The sequence below is a fragment of the Hipposideros armiger genome, unplaced genomic scaffold (assembly GCF_001890085.2).
Source record: "Hipposideros armiger isolate ML-2016 unplaced genomic scaffold, ASM189008v1 scaffold_383, whole genome shotgun sequence".
NCBI classification, from domain to species: Eukaryota; Metazoa; Chordata; class Mammalia; order Chiroptera; family Hipposideridae; genus Hipposideros; species Hipposideros armiger.
In genome coordinates, this window is record NW_017731733.1 from 76668 (window position 1) to 91222 (window position 14555).

Genomic DNA, 14555 nt, shown 5'->3' on the forward strand with positions numbered 1-14555 from the left:
GGCCATGGGAAATCTCTGTACCTTCCACTCAATTTTGCTACGAACTTAAAACTACTCTTTAAAGAAAATCTATTGAAATTAAAAAAAAAAAAAAAAAAGGAAGGCTACCCCTGGCTGTGGTTCAATTCTGCATTCCATCATACCTGCTTGCTAATAATACTAAGGCTTTTTTTTTTTACTCACTCTCAGGGTATTCCCAGTCACTCCACCTGTTGGGTAGGGTTTGTGTCTCATTCACTCTCACCTCTAGTCTAGAGATAGTCACCTCAAAGCCTAAACATTGTTAATTTTCCAGGCTCTCAGATGGGGGCTTGCCAACCTCTCTTTCCTGACTCCAGTAAGCTTGGATTGTTATGGCTACTGTTCATGTTGTCTACATGAATTCCTGGTGAGGAAACTTTGTTTTCCTTTTGCAGAGTTCTTCCCTCTCCCTGAGAAGATGTGTTCCACCTCCCCTCCACGAGCTCCCTGCCTACAGTGAGCTTGGTCCTTCTGCCAACCTTTCCTGCAGAACTAACGAGTCTGGCTTTGTTGAGGAAGAGGCCATCAGTCATTATCTGAAACAGATGTCTTCCAACGCAAGAAGAGTCGGATTTGTAAGCCAGTGGTTCTCAAACTTTCGCATGTCTCAGAACCACCTGAGGGCTTTGTTGAAAAACAGGGGCTAGGCCCTCACCTCCAGTTTCTGCTTCCCTAAGTCTGGGATGGAGCCTGAGAATTTGCATTTTTACTAAGCTCCTAGGCCATGCCGATACTATATGTGGAGCCCCACTGTTGTAACGCTTAGTCTCTATGAACAAAGCAAGAAATGATCTTATACAAAGTTTTGGGTGGAATTCAGAAATTGGGAGAATTTCAGAGTCCTTATTGAATTCCTCCAAAGTGGAAGACACGTGGTCACTATTATTGATTGGCTGACTTCCCAAAGCATCTAGCCATCACTGCCTGGCAAAGAGGCATATGTGGGCTGTCACTGATTAACCGGGATGGTTTTTAGTTTTGTGCTTATCTGTGGGGATTATAGCAAAATGACAGTCTTCTTTTCTTGAATCTGGAGCAAAGAACTTTTTATTCTCATCGCCATGGACATATACTCAGATTTCTTCTCCCCCTACAAAAGCAAGGTATCCAGTTTCTCCCCTAAGCAAGTAAATAAAAATTTTCTTAGTGGAAGATATCACGTAGGGAGTCTCACTAGAAATGCAGAGAGGGGCATTGAAGGTATAACTCATTGGCATTAACATCTACTGCTATAAGGATTTCACCATTCGGTACAATTTATCAGCGCTGAATTGTTTAGATGCTCTTTGTTTTTCCTCATTAGCTCAGGTCTGAGCAATCTCTAGCCACAGGATCCAGGGAATAAAGGGGGTGGACGGAAGATCGAAGTATTTCTCCCTGTTAGATTTCTCCCAATTACAATCATGTGTGAACCCATCACTGGGGAGTCCTGTGGGTTCTTCGGGGATCAGTTGCAGCTCTAAACCCACCCTGGGAAAACTCTGGAGGTGGAAGATAGTTTTAAGTATGCTGCCCCATTCATGATTTGCTTAATAAAGTCAATTAGATCTTCAAATTTACTCAGCTGAATTTTAACAACTTCAAACATGTGCAGTTTAACGTGTTAATTATGTCTACATAAAGCTGTTAAAATACAGGCAGGAGAAAATCTTACTGAATTTGGGTGTTTATCAGAAGAAATCTGAATGTTCAGCTGTTGAACTCTGTCTGTAGTGTAGCAGAGCTCAAGTTGAGGGGATGAAAATTCCTAACATTCTATACAAAATTTGTAAGTTTGTACACGTGTATTTGTTCAAGGTAATCTTCCATCTTATTCTCAGGGGGCTGACTGGGTGTCCCACAACTGGACTCAATCTGACATTGTCTACTTAGAGACAGCATCAGATTCCACAGGTGAAAGGCTCAGTCCATGTTAACAGCACCTCCTCCGCACTTAAGGTACCAATCGAAAATCTTCATCTGTGCTTCTGACTGGCTACACATCGGAGGTTCCCACAATCCCCTTCTTGGGTTTGATTACATTTTGTAGAGTGGCTCACAGAACTCAGAGAAACGTTGACATTTATGAGTTTATTATAAAGAATATTATAAAGGATACAAAAGAACAGCCAGATGAAGAAGTACACTGGTGAAGTCCAGAAGGGTCCCCATGGAAGTGGGGGGACCACTCTACCAGCTTATGGGTGTGTTTACCAATACGTTATCAAATCTTATTGTTCAAGTTTTCATAGAACTTAATCAGCAACACCCCACCCCCCACCTTCCCCTTTCCAGGGGTTGGTGGGTGGGCTGAAAGTTTCAACCCTCTAATAACATGGTCTTTCTTGTGACCAGGGGACAAAGACCAAACAGTTCCCATTATGCCCACTTGGACTGCTTTCCTACTGCCCAGGGGATTCCCCTTTCCTGGTTAATGTACCTTCTGCTAGGTTCATTTGTTTGGACCAGAGAGAGTAACTGACCCAGCGCAGGCAAATAAACACTTTCCCTGGAAAATACGGAACTGGAACTAAGAACTTAATGATACTCTGACTTCTCCCTGTACAAAGACAAAACTGTAGGAGCTATTAGGTTTGGACAGTGTCTTCCACGTAGACTAGAAAATAGGAAAATCCAGTCCAAAGACTGAGAGAGAGAGAGATGGGTAGGAGAGTGATAACTTCCTCGTTTCTCCTCCGATTTCCTGGGTCTTATCACCGCCTATTCCAGAAAGCCAGCTGGGTCCTGACCTAGGATTCCATGAGCACCCACCACCTCACCCTCACAATAAAATGTTGCTCTCTTTGCTAGGTTACATGGGTTTCTATCACTTGCAACAAAAAGACTGTTAGATTTGATCTTGAAAGGAAACACTGGGTTCATATCATATTGGAAAAGTAATTATTTATTATGACAAAAATAAAACTGTTGACTGAAAACCAATGAATGCTACACTGTATTGCACCATGATTGCAAATGAGCCAAAACCTGTTTAAAAGATGAACATTCCAGAGCAAACATCAACCTTTTACTTGGCTTTGTAGACATGCAAGCAACCCATTATAACATAATTGCAGAAATAAAAAAATCATAAGTAGCAGCAACCTAAACTTAGCATATAAAAGAAGCATTTTATGACAGCAATGAACCTATTAAATATTTAAAACGTGTTAAACAACCCCACCATCAGAAAAACATGCTTTGAATCATTTTCAAAAAGCGATGATTTGAATTCATTAAGTAATTTGTTTGCTTTAAAAAAATAATAATGCTTATATATTGTACCAATAGCACACATTTCAGTTGCTTGGCTGGGGTTAAAAAGCATAGACTGTGGCATGAAAGACATTTTTTTTTTCTTCTGTACAACCAGGGGGCCCACACAGAGATCCAATTAATAATTTTGGCCTTATTAACACCGTCTTCTATTTGACCAGGCTGATTAGCTAAGATATTGTTACAGCTTTTGCAGATAGCCTGAAGGTTAAAGAACTACAACAGTTTGTATTTAAATCTTAAGAAATGAACATAAATATAAATACAGACACTTTAGTTTTACATTCGGAAGCAAGTATGTTATACAGAGCCTGTTTCCTCTTTAATGCTCTAAAGCACCAATTTACATTAAGATGGCAGCATGTGATTATATTCATTATATTATAATTAGAATAAATGCAAGAGCAAGGCTGTAACTGCTTTTAGTTTTTGTTTTATTAAACCATGCTCTGTGCAATAGATGAATAGGGTAAAATTTATAACTATTACATAATTGGAAAAAAATTATAACCAACATTTTATTTCCCACTCTTAATGAAATAGCAGCTAAACTTTATAATCAAAATTAAAAGTTTTTATAATTACACTGAACAGTTTACTCCAAGAGAACAAAATAGGGGCTGTAGAGTCCCTGAATTTCCTGAGGTAAAATGAAAGATGAACATGATTATAGTCTCTTGTGAATAGGGCCGAAATATGCAAATAATTTATACACAACCAAGATCAACTGACAGTCATTTGATATCTTACCAACACTGACGGAAATATATTCACAGTATGAAATAATCAATGTAATTTTAGGGCTTTCCTGTCCCTTATTTGATATTAATTACACTAATTAAAAATTGAATGAGCACTTGTCCGTTGCTCTAATGAAGACAATGTGTGGATCTACTACACTAGGTTAGACCTGCTGGTGGTAAACAAGAGTAAAACATAACAAAATCTCCAAGGAATGCTACCCCTTTAGTTATGGATTTTGCATTTTCCAAATAGAGTTTGGGTGAAGAGGGTATTTATGGGAGGGTACACCATCCCACAAACTTGAGCAAAGCACCTTATGGATTGAAAAATGAGGTAAATTTTAAATTAAAATTTTAATTTAAAATTATACAAGTTTGTGCAAGAGAACATTTCCATTCCTTTAGAACTTTGTTTTCCAATTCAAAAGATATGCATGGCACGTTTTGTTAATTCTCCATTTCTAGGAGAACCTGTAGATTACTGATGGTAAAAAAATCCAAAACATGCCTCCATGTGACTACACTCTCAAATTCTAAAAACCTGATCAGTCTTCAGTCCTTTGACCATATTAAAAACAATATAGGCCCATCCAGTTCTACACTAAAAAACTGTATTTCCTATTTTAAGTGCCTCAGATGGGGGATATTCACTTTTTATTTAAATTTTCTATTAATATTTTTGAAAATTTTTCTATCCCATGTTTATCTTTACTATCAAGTATTTTGACTTTTGTTTCTAGGTATGCCTCTATATGTCTCCAAATTAACATTTCCCAAATATTTTACCAAACCATATACATTTAAAGCTGATTTTTGGTCTGTTGACTATAATATATTTTCTTAAGTAATTTAAAATGAAGTGGTTGAAAATACACACTTTTTTTATTGGCCTTCTCTATTTAGCTTAGGCCACCTGGAACTCTTGAAAAATACTTCCTGGGAATCTGATTTTTGGATTTTAGTCTTTGTAGTAAAGCTAAATAAATAAGGATGAGAATTAAAGGAAAAACTAACCTTGAATATAAACTACACTCAGATTTACACAGACGTTTGGAAAATATTGACATTCTGGCTTCATTATCCTTTCAATGCTGGAAAGTCAAACAAAACTGCAGTCTGGGATGACATCTAATAAAGCCAATAACTTCTGAACTAACTAACCACTTCTAATTAGTAAAAACCCAGAAAATAAGCAAGAGAATTCTCTAGAAGAGATATTTCCAACACAGGCTGTTTTATAAGCACCTTAATATCATTTTCTTAGCAATATGGCTTATTTTCTCTTTCCATTGTCATTAGATATTAGCTCAATTTAGGTTGAGTAGCAGTTACTAATTGATACTTTTCTTGGTGAAATGATAATGAGGTGGGAATCAAATGAAATGATAATGAGGTGGGAATCAAATAATAGATAAAAATGAATTTAATTTCCCATTACGTGTATCTTTTTTTGTTTGTTTTTCAATTTTAATATAAGGCATAATAATAGTATACATTTTTTTCAACTGATAAGGTTCCACATAATAGAATTAAATGAGTGGTAGTCAGAAACAATTCGATTTCTAATTTATCCTAAGATACTACATTGAAAAGATTTTTTACATTAAAGCTTTTATTATTTTCTTTAAAATTTTCTTTGCTTTGTGACTCCCCATAACTCTTCAGAGAATATTGTTTACATTTGCTGCCTATATCACTCGCTGTTTTCCATAGGAAAATAATTTTTTCTTCATGCTATAGATAAAGTTAATTTATGCTTTATCAAAATAACTATGGCTATAGGGGCGGTATACATTTAAAATTATTTTTAATAGTGAAACTTGATTTTATTATCTTTCCTCTAATGGATATAGAATAAAAATATACCTTTAAGCAGACAAATATAGGATCAAAAAACAAAAATTATGTAATCATCAATTTTTCAATAGATTATATATGTATATATATTATTTCAGATTTTAAGAAATTAAATTACACTAACAATATAAAATGTGCAGTATATTCCCATATAAAAGGGCCTGTTAATTCTAAAAGAGTTATCAAATGGGCTTCAGTAAGAATGATGGGTTTAAATATAAAGAACATAACATGTTCAAAATTAAGAAAAATGCCATATTTGAACTTACAAGGGTAGCGCTACATTTTAGTTATAATATATTAAGAAAATAAAATTGAGTTTCTTTCTTCTCAAATTAAAAATAAAATGAAGAGTAATCTCCTGAAAGTAATGCGGGTGGTGCTTTGCTTTCCACTACTTACTAGAAACTTTGTTAGGCAATTGAGGGGTTGACGGGTAGGGCAAAACTCGGATTACATCAATGTTAAATTAATTTGACTTCCGAAGCACAGGTATAGTACAACACAGAGAATTCATCTCAAAATATGAATAAAGGCACTAATCACAAATTTACATTTTTCATCACACAGTATCTTATATTGGTTGATTTACAACAAATGTCAGAATCAACGCTTTAGCACTAGATCCACGCGTGGGTCAAAACATTCTCTTGGAGTAAAGGATAACCAGTTTTCATATTAATGTAACAGGAAATATCTAATGAGAACCTATAAAATACTTTTTAAAAGTCTCACATGAATTTCCTAACTGAACTTTTCCCAATCGTTGGCACAAAATCTAGTTGAATGCCAATTTCAAGCACACAGCTAACATAAATCATTTCTAATCCAAAACAAAATATTTTTGAAATTTAGAAAATAAAATAGTGTTTTAACAATTAAATAACAAATTTGAATCTATACTAGTTGTTTGACAAAATATAATCAACTATTAAAAACACTTTCAATATAATGCTGATGTGGTAATATAAAAAATAACCATATAATTTAATAGAAGATCATCGAGCCAGTCAATCTTATAAGATACAAGAAGACAAATTCCAATGTAAGAATGACTATGGGAGTATTAATGTGTTTTTTCTCAGGACAGAATTAAGAGTTATCCTCAGTATTTATGGCTAAACTACATAACTAAGATAGAAATTCTGGCAAAGTGTGCTTTGGATAAATGGTATTTCTCTAATTACTCCTACTCTTACCACCAAATACACACCAAGAGTATCCATATTGATTTATGTCTGCTTTTCTCTCATGTTCTTGACTATGGGTTCTATTAAACATAAAATGTATCCTCTATATCCTATAGAATCACTAAGAAAAAGGTTCAAAACAAAGTTAATAAAACAACTAGTTCCCCAAATCCTAAAAGTTTTCCTCTGGCCATTTTTCAGTTCTAGAGTGTGCTAACACTAAATAAAAATTAAAAAAAAAATGTTGCCACATTCAACTAAATTAATTAAACTAAATAGAATAAATCAAATATACCTGAAAACAATGCAAAATTTTAACCAACTTACAATAAAAATATTAAAATTAAAATACCACTTTTGAATAGGTATTTTGATATTCTTATGAACACTGAATCCTATTTTTGACCCAAATGTAAAAAAATACTGCAAAGATGAAGTATTATTCTCTAAGTGTGTATCTTATTCCTTTCATTACAACAAAATCATATATTTGAAATAAAGAGGATTAAAATTATAATACCTGTTCTCCCTCCTAAGGTATGCACTAGATTACTGTTCATATTAGACAACTGCCTTGAAAACTTTTAATGCTATCCAATAAACTTTTGACAGATTGACTTTTTTTTCCTAATTTTTAATTTATAAATTGTTAGTGTTAACTTTGAGTCTCATAGTAATATTCTAAAAGCTAGCATTAAGTTCAGCAGTTTCCTATTCGCCAGTAAGAGATTTTAGAACATGAGGCATAGCTATCAAGAGGGCAATTGTTTTAAGCCTATTAGACTACAACCTCAAATAGACTTAAGGAAAGCCATGTTTTTTTAAGTAACACTGCTGGTGGTAGAAATACTATTAGACACAATTTCAAATTTTAGGAAATAAAATGAACTGTTTATACTCTTGTCTTAGCTATTGCCCCAGACAGATGGGATGTCCCTTGCAAATGGAATAACTGAACTTTATGCTGATTTAAGGTTGTTTATAATTGATAGTAAAATATACTCCAAGTGTCTGGATTTAACATTAGTGCTGGTATGCTTTGATAACTTCCAATAGTTATTTATGCATTGAATAATACGACATCCTTAGAATCCTCAAAATATAGATTTATATTTATCATCAAAGTTGGGCTTTCAAATGAATATTTTACCTTGATTGGTTTTTAACCAAAACTAATCCTGTGTTATAGGCAGAGAAGTGAACTTAATTCTTTTAGATAAATAGCCTACTTAATTTCCATCCTAATAGTCACTTATTCCATGACTTGCAATAATGTAGGGGAAGTTAACTCATTTCAAGGCAGTTCTCATGATATTTAATCTTCTTTATGTATATCCTCTAGGCAGATTTCTTTCTCTGTAAGTTCAGTCCAAAAGATAAGTGGTTTATAGAGGGAGCAAATCTTTAGTGCTCGTTAAGTTTGCAAGCAGTACCCGGTCATTTCCACTATTACTTTGTCAAACCAGTAATTTGCTGGTGGGGGTAGGGCTGGTCAAGAAATGAAAGAAATTGGTCACTAAAGTTATTACAATAGTTCAGAAAACATTAAACATATGACAAACATTTCTTACAAGGCAGTCATTGAATAATTAGAATAAGCAGCCAGAAAATTTCTGTTGCTAAAAACATAGTTATATGTTAGTGTTCATCCAACTGAAGATTAGTGCATTAAAAAAAGGTAAGAAAAAAATTTCATGTTCCAGTTCAGCTGCACTTGATTCAAGTGTTGCTCATAGAGGTTTGTGTTGTTATAAATTAAACATGCTGCTGCCTTAGCAGCCGAAGGTACTAGGAAAAAATGTTCATGTCACAGAATAAATAGAGCAGTCTCTTTTGAGCAAAAAAGTTATCTCACACCGATCCGGGAGGTCATCCACTCTAGACCTTGGCATAACCTGAAAGAAAAGAGAAATATTTTCAAAATGAAAAACCTGATTCTTAAAAATTGAATGCATACTTATTATTTCTAAGTCTTCCCCAAAGGTTGGTACTACAATAATTATTTATACACTTAAGTGACAATATTCAGGTAACACTAAAATAAGTAAATTTTAAGTGGAAGAGTCACTTAAACGAATGATCTCATTTGAGTAATGTAGGAAATGGCTTCAGTCTCATCTTGATAAAGCTCTGACGGTTTTGCCAGCAAGACTGCAAATACTCCTTACCTCCTCACCCCACTTTAAGATGAACTAAAACCGAAACCACTACAGAAAGACAACAGGAACTTCACCTTACCTCCTAACTTCTAAAGAATGGAATGCTTATGGTCCAATCTTAAAAGTATAGGTAAAAAAAGTCCTTATTTGGCCATTATATTACAAGCTATTTCTAGCATGAGAAAAACTAAGTCAAGTTGATTTGAGCTTAAGGAAGTTGCTGGAAATAAACTGGTAATCCATACATAATACATGGGTTTCTCCTTGGCCTAGTTATCCAAATCCCAGTGCTTAGAAAGGAAGAATATATCAAAATGGCACTTGTCTCAAATGTTTACTGTCTAGAAGTAAGCATCCCAAAAGGACTCCTGGTAATAAAGGAGATGTATTCTTGTGGAAAGCTGGGAGCTTAGGCTTAATTAAGTAAAATGTAAAATTTCTTGGAAAAGAACAACTAAAAATGTGGATTGTGAAAACTTAATTCAAAAGTTTATTACCTCTTTTTGGTAAAACATTGTTTATATTACCTAAGTTTCAAAAGAAATTGTCAATAACCTTGCTAAACTGTAATTTAACAATAATAATTGTTTAAAACTTTTTCTATCTTGTAACCCTGAGACGCAATACAAAAACCATCTTTAATTAAAAACCAAAGAGGAGCAGGAGCAAAGAAGAGAAGGAATTTGAAAGAAACCACACCGCCCCTCCCGCTGATTTGCACTCACCCTTCTCCTGTGAGAGCACAGCAGGACTGAATGTGCCATGGGTGGTCCTTAATTGAACTAAGGGTGAGGTATTTGGAGATTTCAGCGGCTGTCATACACCCTTTCATATCCTGTTTATTTGCAAAGATAAGGACTGCAGCCTTCCGTAAATCCTGCAATCAATATGAAATATTTCTAATATGTGAAATACCATAATTCCAATTACATTAATGAAGCAGAAGGGTGAAATGTGCCCTCCTGGACAGTTATAATGAAACTCCCCCTACTTTAAAATGATTAGGCACTAATATTTACTTAAACATTTTATGACAACAAAAATAAATGATCTTGAATAACCATAATTTAATAATTCACTCTAACAAAGATAGATTAATTAACATAAGCTCGATAATGAAATGTTATTTTGCTATTGTTGGGGCAAAGGGGTCAGTAAAATAAACCCGAACCTTAAATATTGCAGTAAAACAATATGAGCAATATTCTAATGGGCAAACATGGTAATATGTTACCAAATACTACAGGGTTCCTCCAAAATTTAAAGGAGAGTACTGAGAGTGGAGGCTGGACAATATTTATTATTTATTAGTCTTTGTATAACCTAAGCTCATTAATTAATGTTCACTGCAGCATTGTTCAATTATCAAAATAAACTGTTTATATGGAAATAACCTAAATGTTCATTAACAGAAGAACAGAAATCAACTGTGATATATTCATACAGTGGACTACTATATGGTTATTAAAACCAATGAACTAAAGCTGTATGTACTAACATAAATAAATCACAACGTAGTGCAAAAAAACCCCCCAAAACCAAGTTACAGAAAGATATATTGGGTTGTCGGAAAAGTCATGATGTATTTTTTCTGTTTTTCGTTGCAAAAATGTGTCATGACTTTTCCGACAACCCAATATGTAACTATTATGTAAAGTTTTATGAACATGGGATATAATATTCTATACAATCGACAGGTACATAAAAATGCAGTGAAAGTATGAAAACATTCAGAGGACTGACAATCACTACTTTTAGGATAGTGGAATTCATGGATTCCTTGAGAGAGAAAAGGAAGGAAATCAGATTGGAGAGATCTCATAAGATATTTATTATGAATAATGGGTGCATACATGTGTTTTATTATCCAAGTTTTGGGTATATCTGAAATGTGTAGAATTAAGTGATCTCAAATTATTCACTAAAGAATTTTCGGTTATTATAAACTCTTGGGGAAAAAGCACTTAAGTTTTCCCCTTTCCTGCCTCAATCTATCAGACTCTTTAAGCATAAATGAGTAGCTTTAACTTAAAACAATCTTTTTAATAATAGTAGTCTACAAATTAACATGTATTTTTTAAGTTTGAAAAAGTAATGAAAATTTTTTACTTCAAGACTTTCATCAATTTAATATGCAAAACTTTGTTCATGATGCAATAACCAACAGCAGAGCACATTAATCTTTGTAAAAAAGCAAATCCATTATATAGATACCTTACTCCAGAGTTTATCAAAATTTACCTCATGAGCCAACATTCTGTATAATTCTTCTTTCGTAATAGCTAGTCGTTCCCTGTCAATGCTATCAACAACAAGAATGATGAACTAGAAGACAATCAAAGAGAAAGAAAGAAAGCTGAATGGGAGGTTGAAGTTTTCTGCACACCTACTCTTATGTGATAGAAGTACTTTCTTCACATGGCACCATCATCACTATAAAACAGTCTACTACTTTTTCATCATAAAGAGTTGAGGTTATATGGAATCATATCAAGCAGTGAAATCCAAATGTTAGTAAGAAAATAACTCGTAACTTCAACAAATAAAAATCACGTCCAATTTTATTTTTAAAAAGTGATGTTTGAATACATAATACTCTATAATACTAATATGTATTTTTAAAATGCAAGTAATAAAAAATAATTTTTAAAAAGAAAGTCATAGTAAGTACACTCTTTTGCTAAACCTTAAAAGTACTCTATGCTTGGGGGAGGGGGGCTGTTACTTTGTGAGGGTGAAAAGGACAATTATTGCATTGTTCTGTACACCTGAAACTAACAATAAAATTTTAAAAAAGAAAAAAAAAGTACTCTATACTCATTCATTTAGGCAATCAATAATTACGTTTAACAAAGTCTCCTGCCTATTAGAAGTATGCAAGCTAATTTGAAAGAAAAATAGAACCACATTAACAAAAAAAAAACTTAATGAGTAAGTCATTTTTACATAACAATATCAGCAATAAAAGTGCAAGAAAAAATGTGCTAAACAGAAACATATACTTAGGTGGCAATATGCTAAAGATGATGCAGGTGAAATTAAAGAGCAAAGGGAACTGGAAAAAGCTGTTGGTAACTGTATATGAAAAAGGTGAGTGTCACACGTTAAAAATAAAAAGCATCTCTGATAAGAAAAATGAGAAGATATAGTGAGAAAGGGCTCCTAAATTGAACAGCTTGTGTAGAAGAAAAAGTTAAGAAAAGATACTAAATGGTGTTAAGGGTTAAGTGGAAGAAGTGATGCAAAATAAATCCAGACAGAAAGGGGTAGAATCAGATTTTTCAGGTGACATTAAAAGATACAACTAGAGTAACCCGAATATAAAATGAGAAAGGCTTAGAAAGGAATAAAAGGAAAGCAAACAGAAGAGATAAATATAAGAAACATGGCAAAGTTAGAATGGTCAGAATATATGGAAGAAATTCTGTAAGTCAATGAGAAGTGTCAGGAATTAGTTACCAACTGTAACTCCTTATATCATAATGGAGACATTTCAGCTTTCAGATGGCTCCTCAGCGTGAAGAATTTAAGATGCAAGATGATAAGGGTGAACAAAGCCATCAGGGGAACACCACATAGATTAGATCCCTACCTGGTACCTAAGATTGCAAATGCTACATGCTATACTGGTGTGCTGCAATAAAGGCCAAAGGTTCTTTGCAGGAATTGTGCTATTCTTGTAGAAATAGTTTATTTAAAGAACATTTCATGCAAATGGCATCAGTAATAATGTATCTCTTTCTGGACCCACGCTAAGTCTTCCAAAGCTTCACCAATTCAATAAATACCCTTTTGTAATGCTATAAATAGACATGGATCGGCAAGAACCCGCTTTGGCATACCTCTGTGTTTGAGTAATACGTGTTCCAGGATGACCGCAGTGACTCTTGACCACCAATATCCCACATAAGAAAATGAGTTTTCTTCACGACTATTTCTTCAACATTACTTCCTATAGTTGGAGATGTATGAACCACTTCATTCATCAAGCTGTTGGGAAGACAGTCACCATAAAAACTCCTGCGAATCTTGAGAACCCGAAGCATGTTTTAATCTTTATATTTTTAACAGGAATCAATCTTCCTTATTTGCATAATGATGGTAATCATTAGCATCAAAAATAGAACCTATATTATAGAACATTTGTGCAAACAAATATCTAGACAGAGAATAACTCCCAAAGGAAGACTGTTTTTTGTTGTTGTTGTTCTTTTAATGGAATAAATTACAAGCTTGATCTGGATATCAGGGAACTCTGTAGTGTGAGTTTGCATTTCTGGTGCCAAAATTCCAGTACCACTACGCCCAATTATCTGTTACAGCAAAAGCAATGCTGCATCCTGAAAAAGCAAGCTTCTGGATGACTCTGACATCAATACTTGCAAAGTAGCAGCCATGGAATAGTAGGCTATCTATAATTTTGAAGACTGTCTATGTGAGAAAATTGAGACTTGGCTAAGCCATAAAAATTAGTTCAGGCCTATTAACCTAAACTACAGTCTTAAACAGATAAGGCCTTGGGCAAATGAAAAGTTTAATTAAAATTACTTCTAAATATATTGGGTTGTTGGGCAAGTCATGACGCATTTTTGCATTGAAAAACAGAAAAATACATCATGACTTTCCCGACGACCCAATATTTAGAACATTGAGGCTCATATCACATGTATTTCAACAGTTGACAGGTTTCTGAAATGTTCCTAATTGATGTTTAAAGGCTAAGTCATATTAAAATACACAATGGCCAATAAATGTTTTCAAGAAAAACAAATAGCTATTTAACTCTGAATAAACAAGCTATAAGTTAGTAGCTTTTTAGCAAAGTAGCTAAGAGAAAAATACGTTAAGCACGCAAAACATTTCTGGAGAGCTGTTAATACACTTCAGATGAGGTGGGAAGAGATAAGAGCCACACACTCCATGGTACACTGCATTTTTTAGAATTACTTGCTAAAATGCTTGGGACATAGGTCCATTTTCATTGCTTGACAAGAAGCATTTCAGGGCCGGCCGAGTGGCATGTTGATTAGGAGTTGGCTTGGGACGCCAGCTCTGAGCAGCAGGGCCACGGTTCGGATCCCACATGAGGGCAAGTGACGCTGCGCCCTCTACAGCTAAGATGGTGAACAACAGCTCGACCTGGAGATGAGCTGCCATGAGCCGTCAGCGACGGCGTATAGGCTGCAGTGGGGCTGGCCCGCAGCTGGCGTGAGCTTTCGTGAGCTGCCGTGAGCTGCCATGAGTGGCTGTCCAGAGGCCGGTGACCGATCTGCCTCACCCGGGAAAAGTGCAATGATAATACCAACATGAGCCAGTGAAGCGATATCCTC

The 14555-nt window shown here is 34.5% G+C and overlaps 1 protein-coding gene across 2 annotated transcripts in view; it reads right to left on the bottom strand.

The window, feature by feature from the left end:
- Positions 1 to 2884: 2884 nt before the first annotated feature.
- Positions 2885 to 14555, bottom strand: part of ARL5B (ARF like GTPase 5B) — a 33527-nt gene continuing 21856 nt past the window's right edge. For both annotated transcript variants that reach the window (XM_019662937.1, XM_019662939.1), the window contains 4 exons: positions 13068 to 13215; positions 11467 to 11550; positions 9951 to 10102; positions 2885 to 8961 (listed from right to left, as the gene is read on the bottom strand). In XM_019662937.1, the coding sequence (XP_019518482.1) occupies positions 8913 to 8961; positions 9951 to 10102; positions 11467 to 11550; positions 13068 to 13215 (433 nt within the window). In that variant the 3' untranslated portion in view covers positions 2885 to 8912. The remainder of the gene's footprint in view (positions 8962 to 9950; positions 10103 to 11466; positions 11551 to 13067; positions 13216 to 14555) is intronic.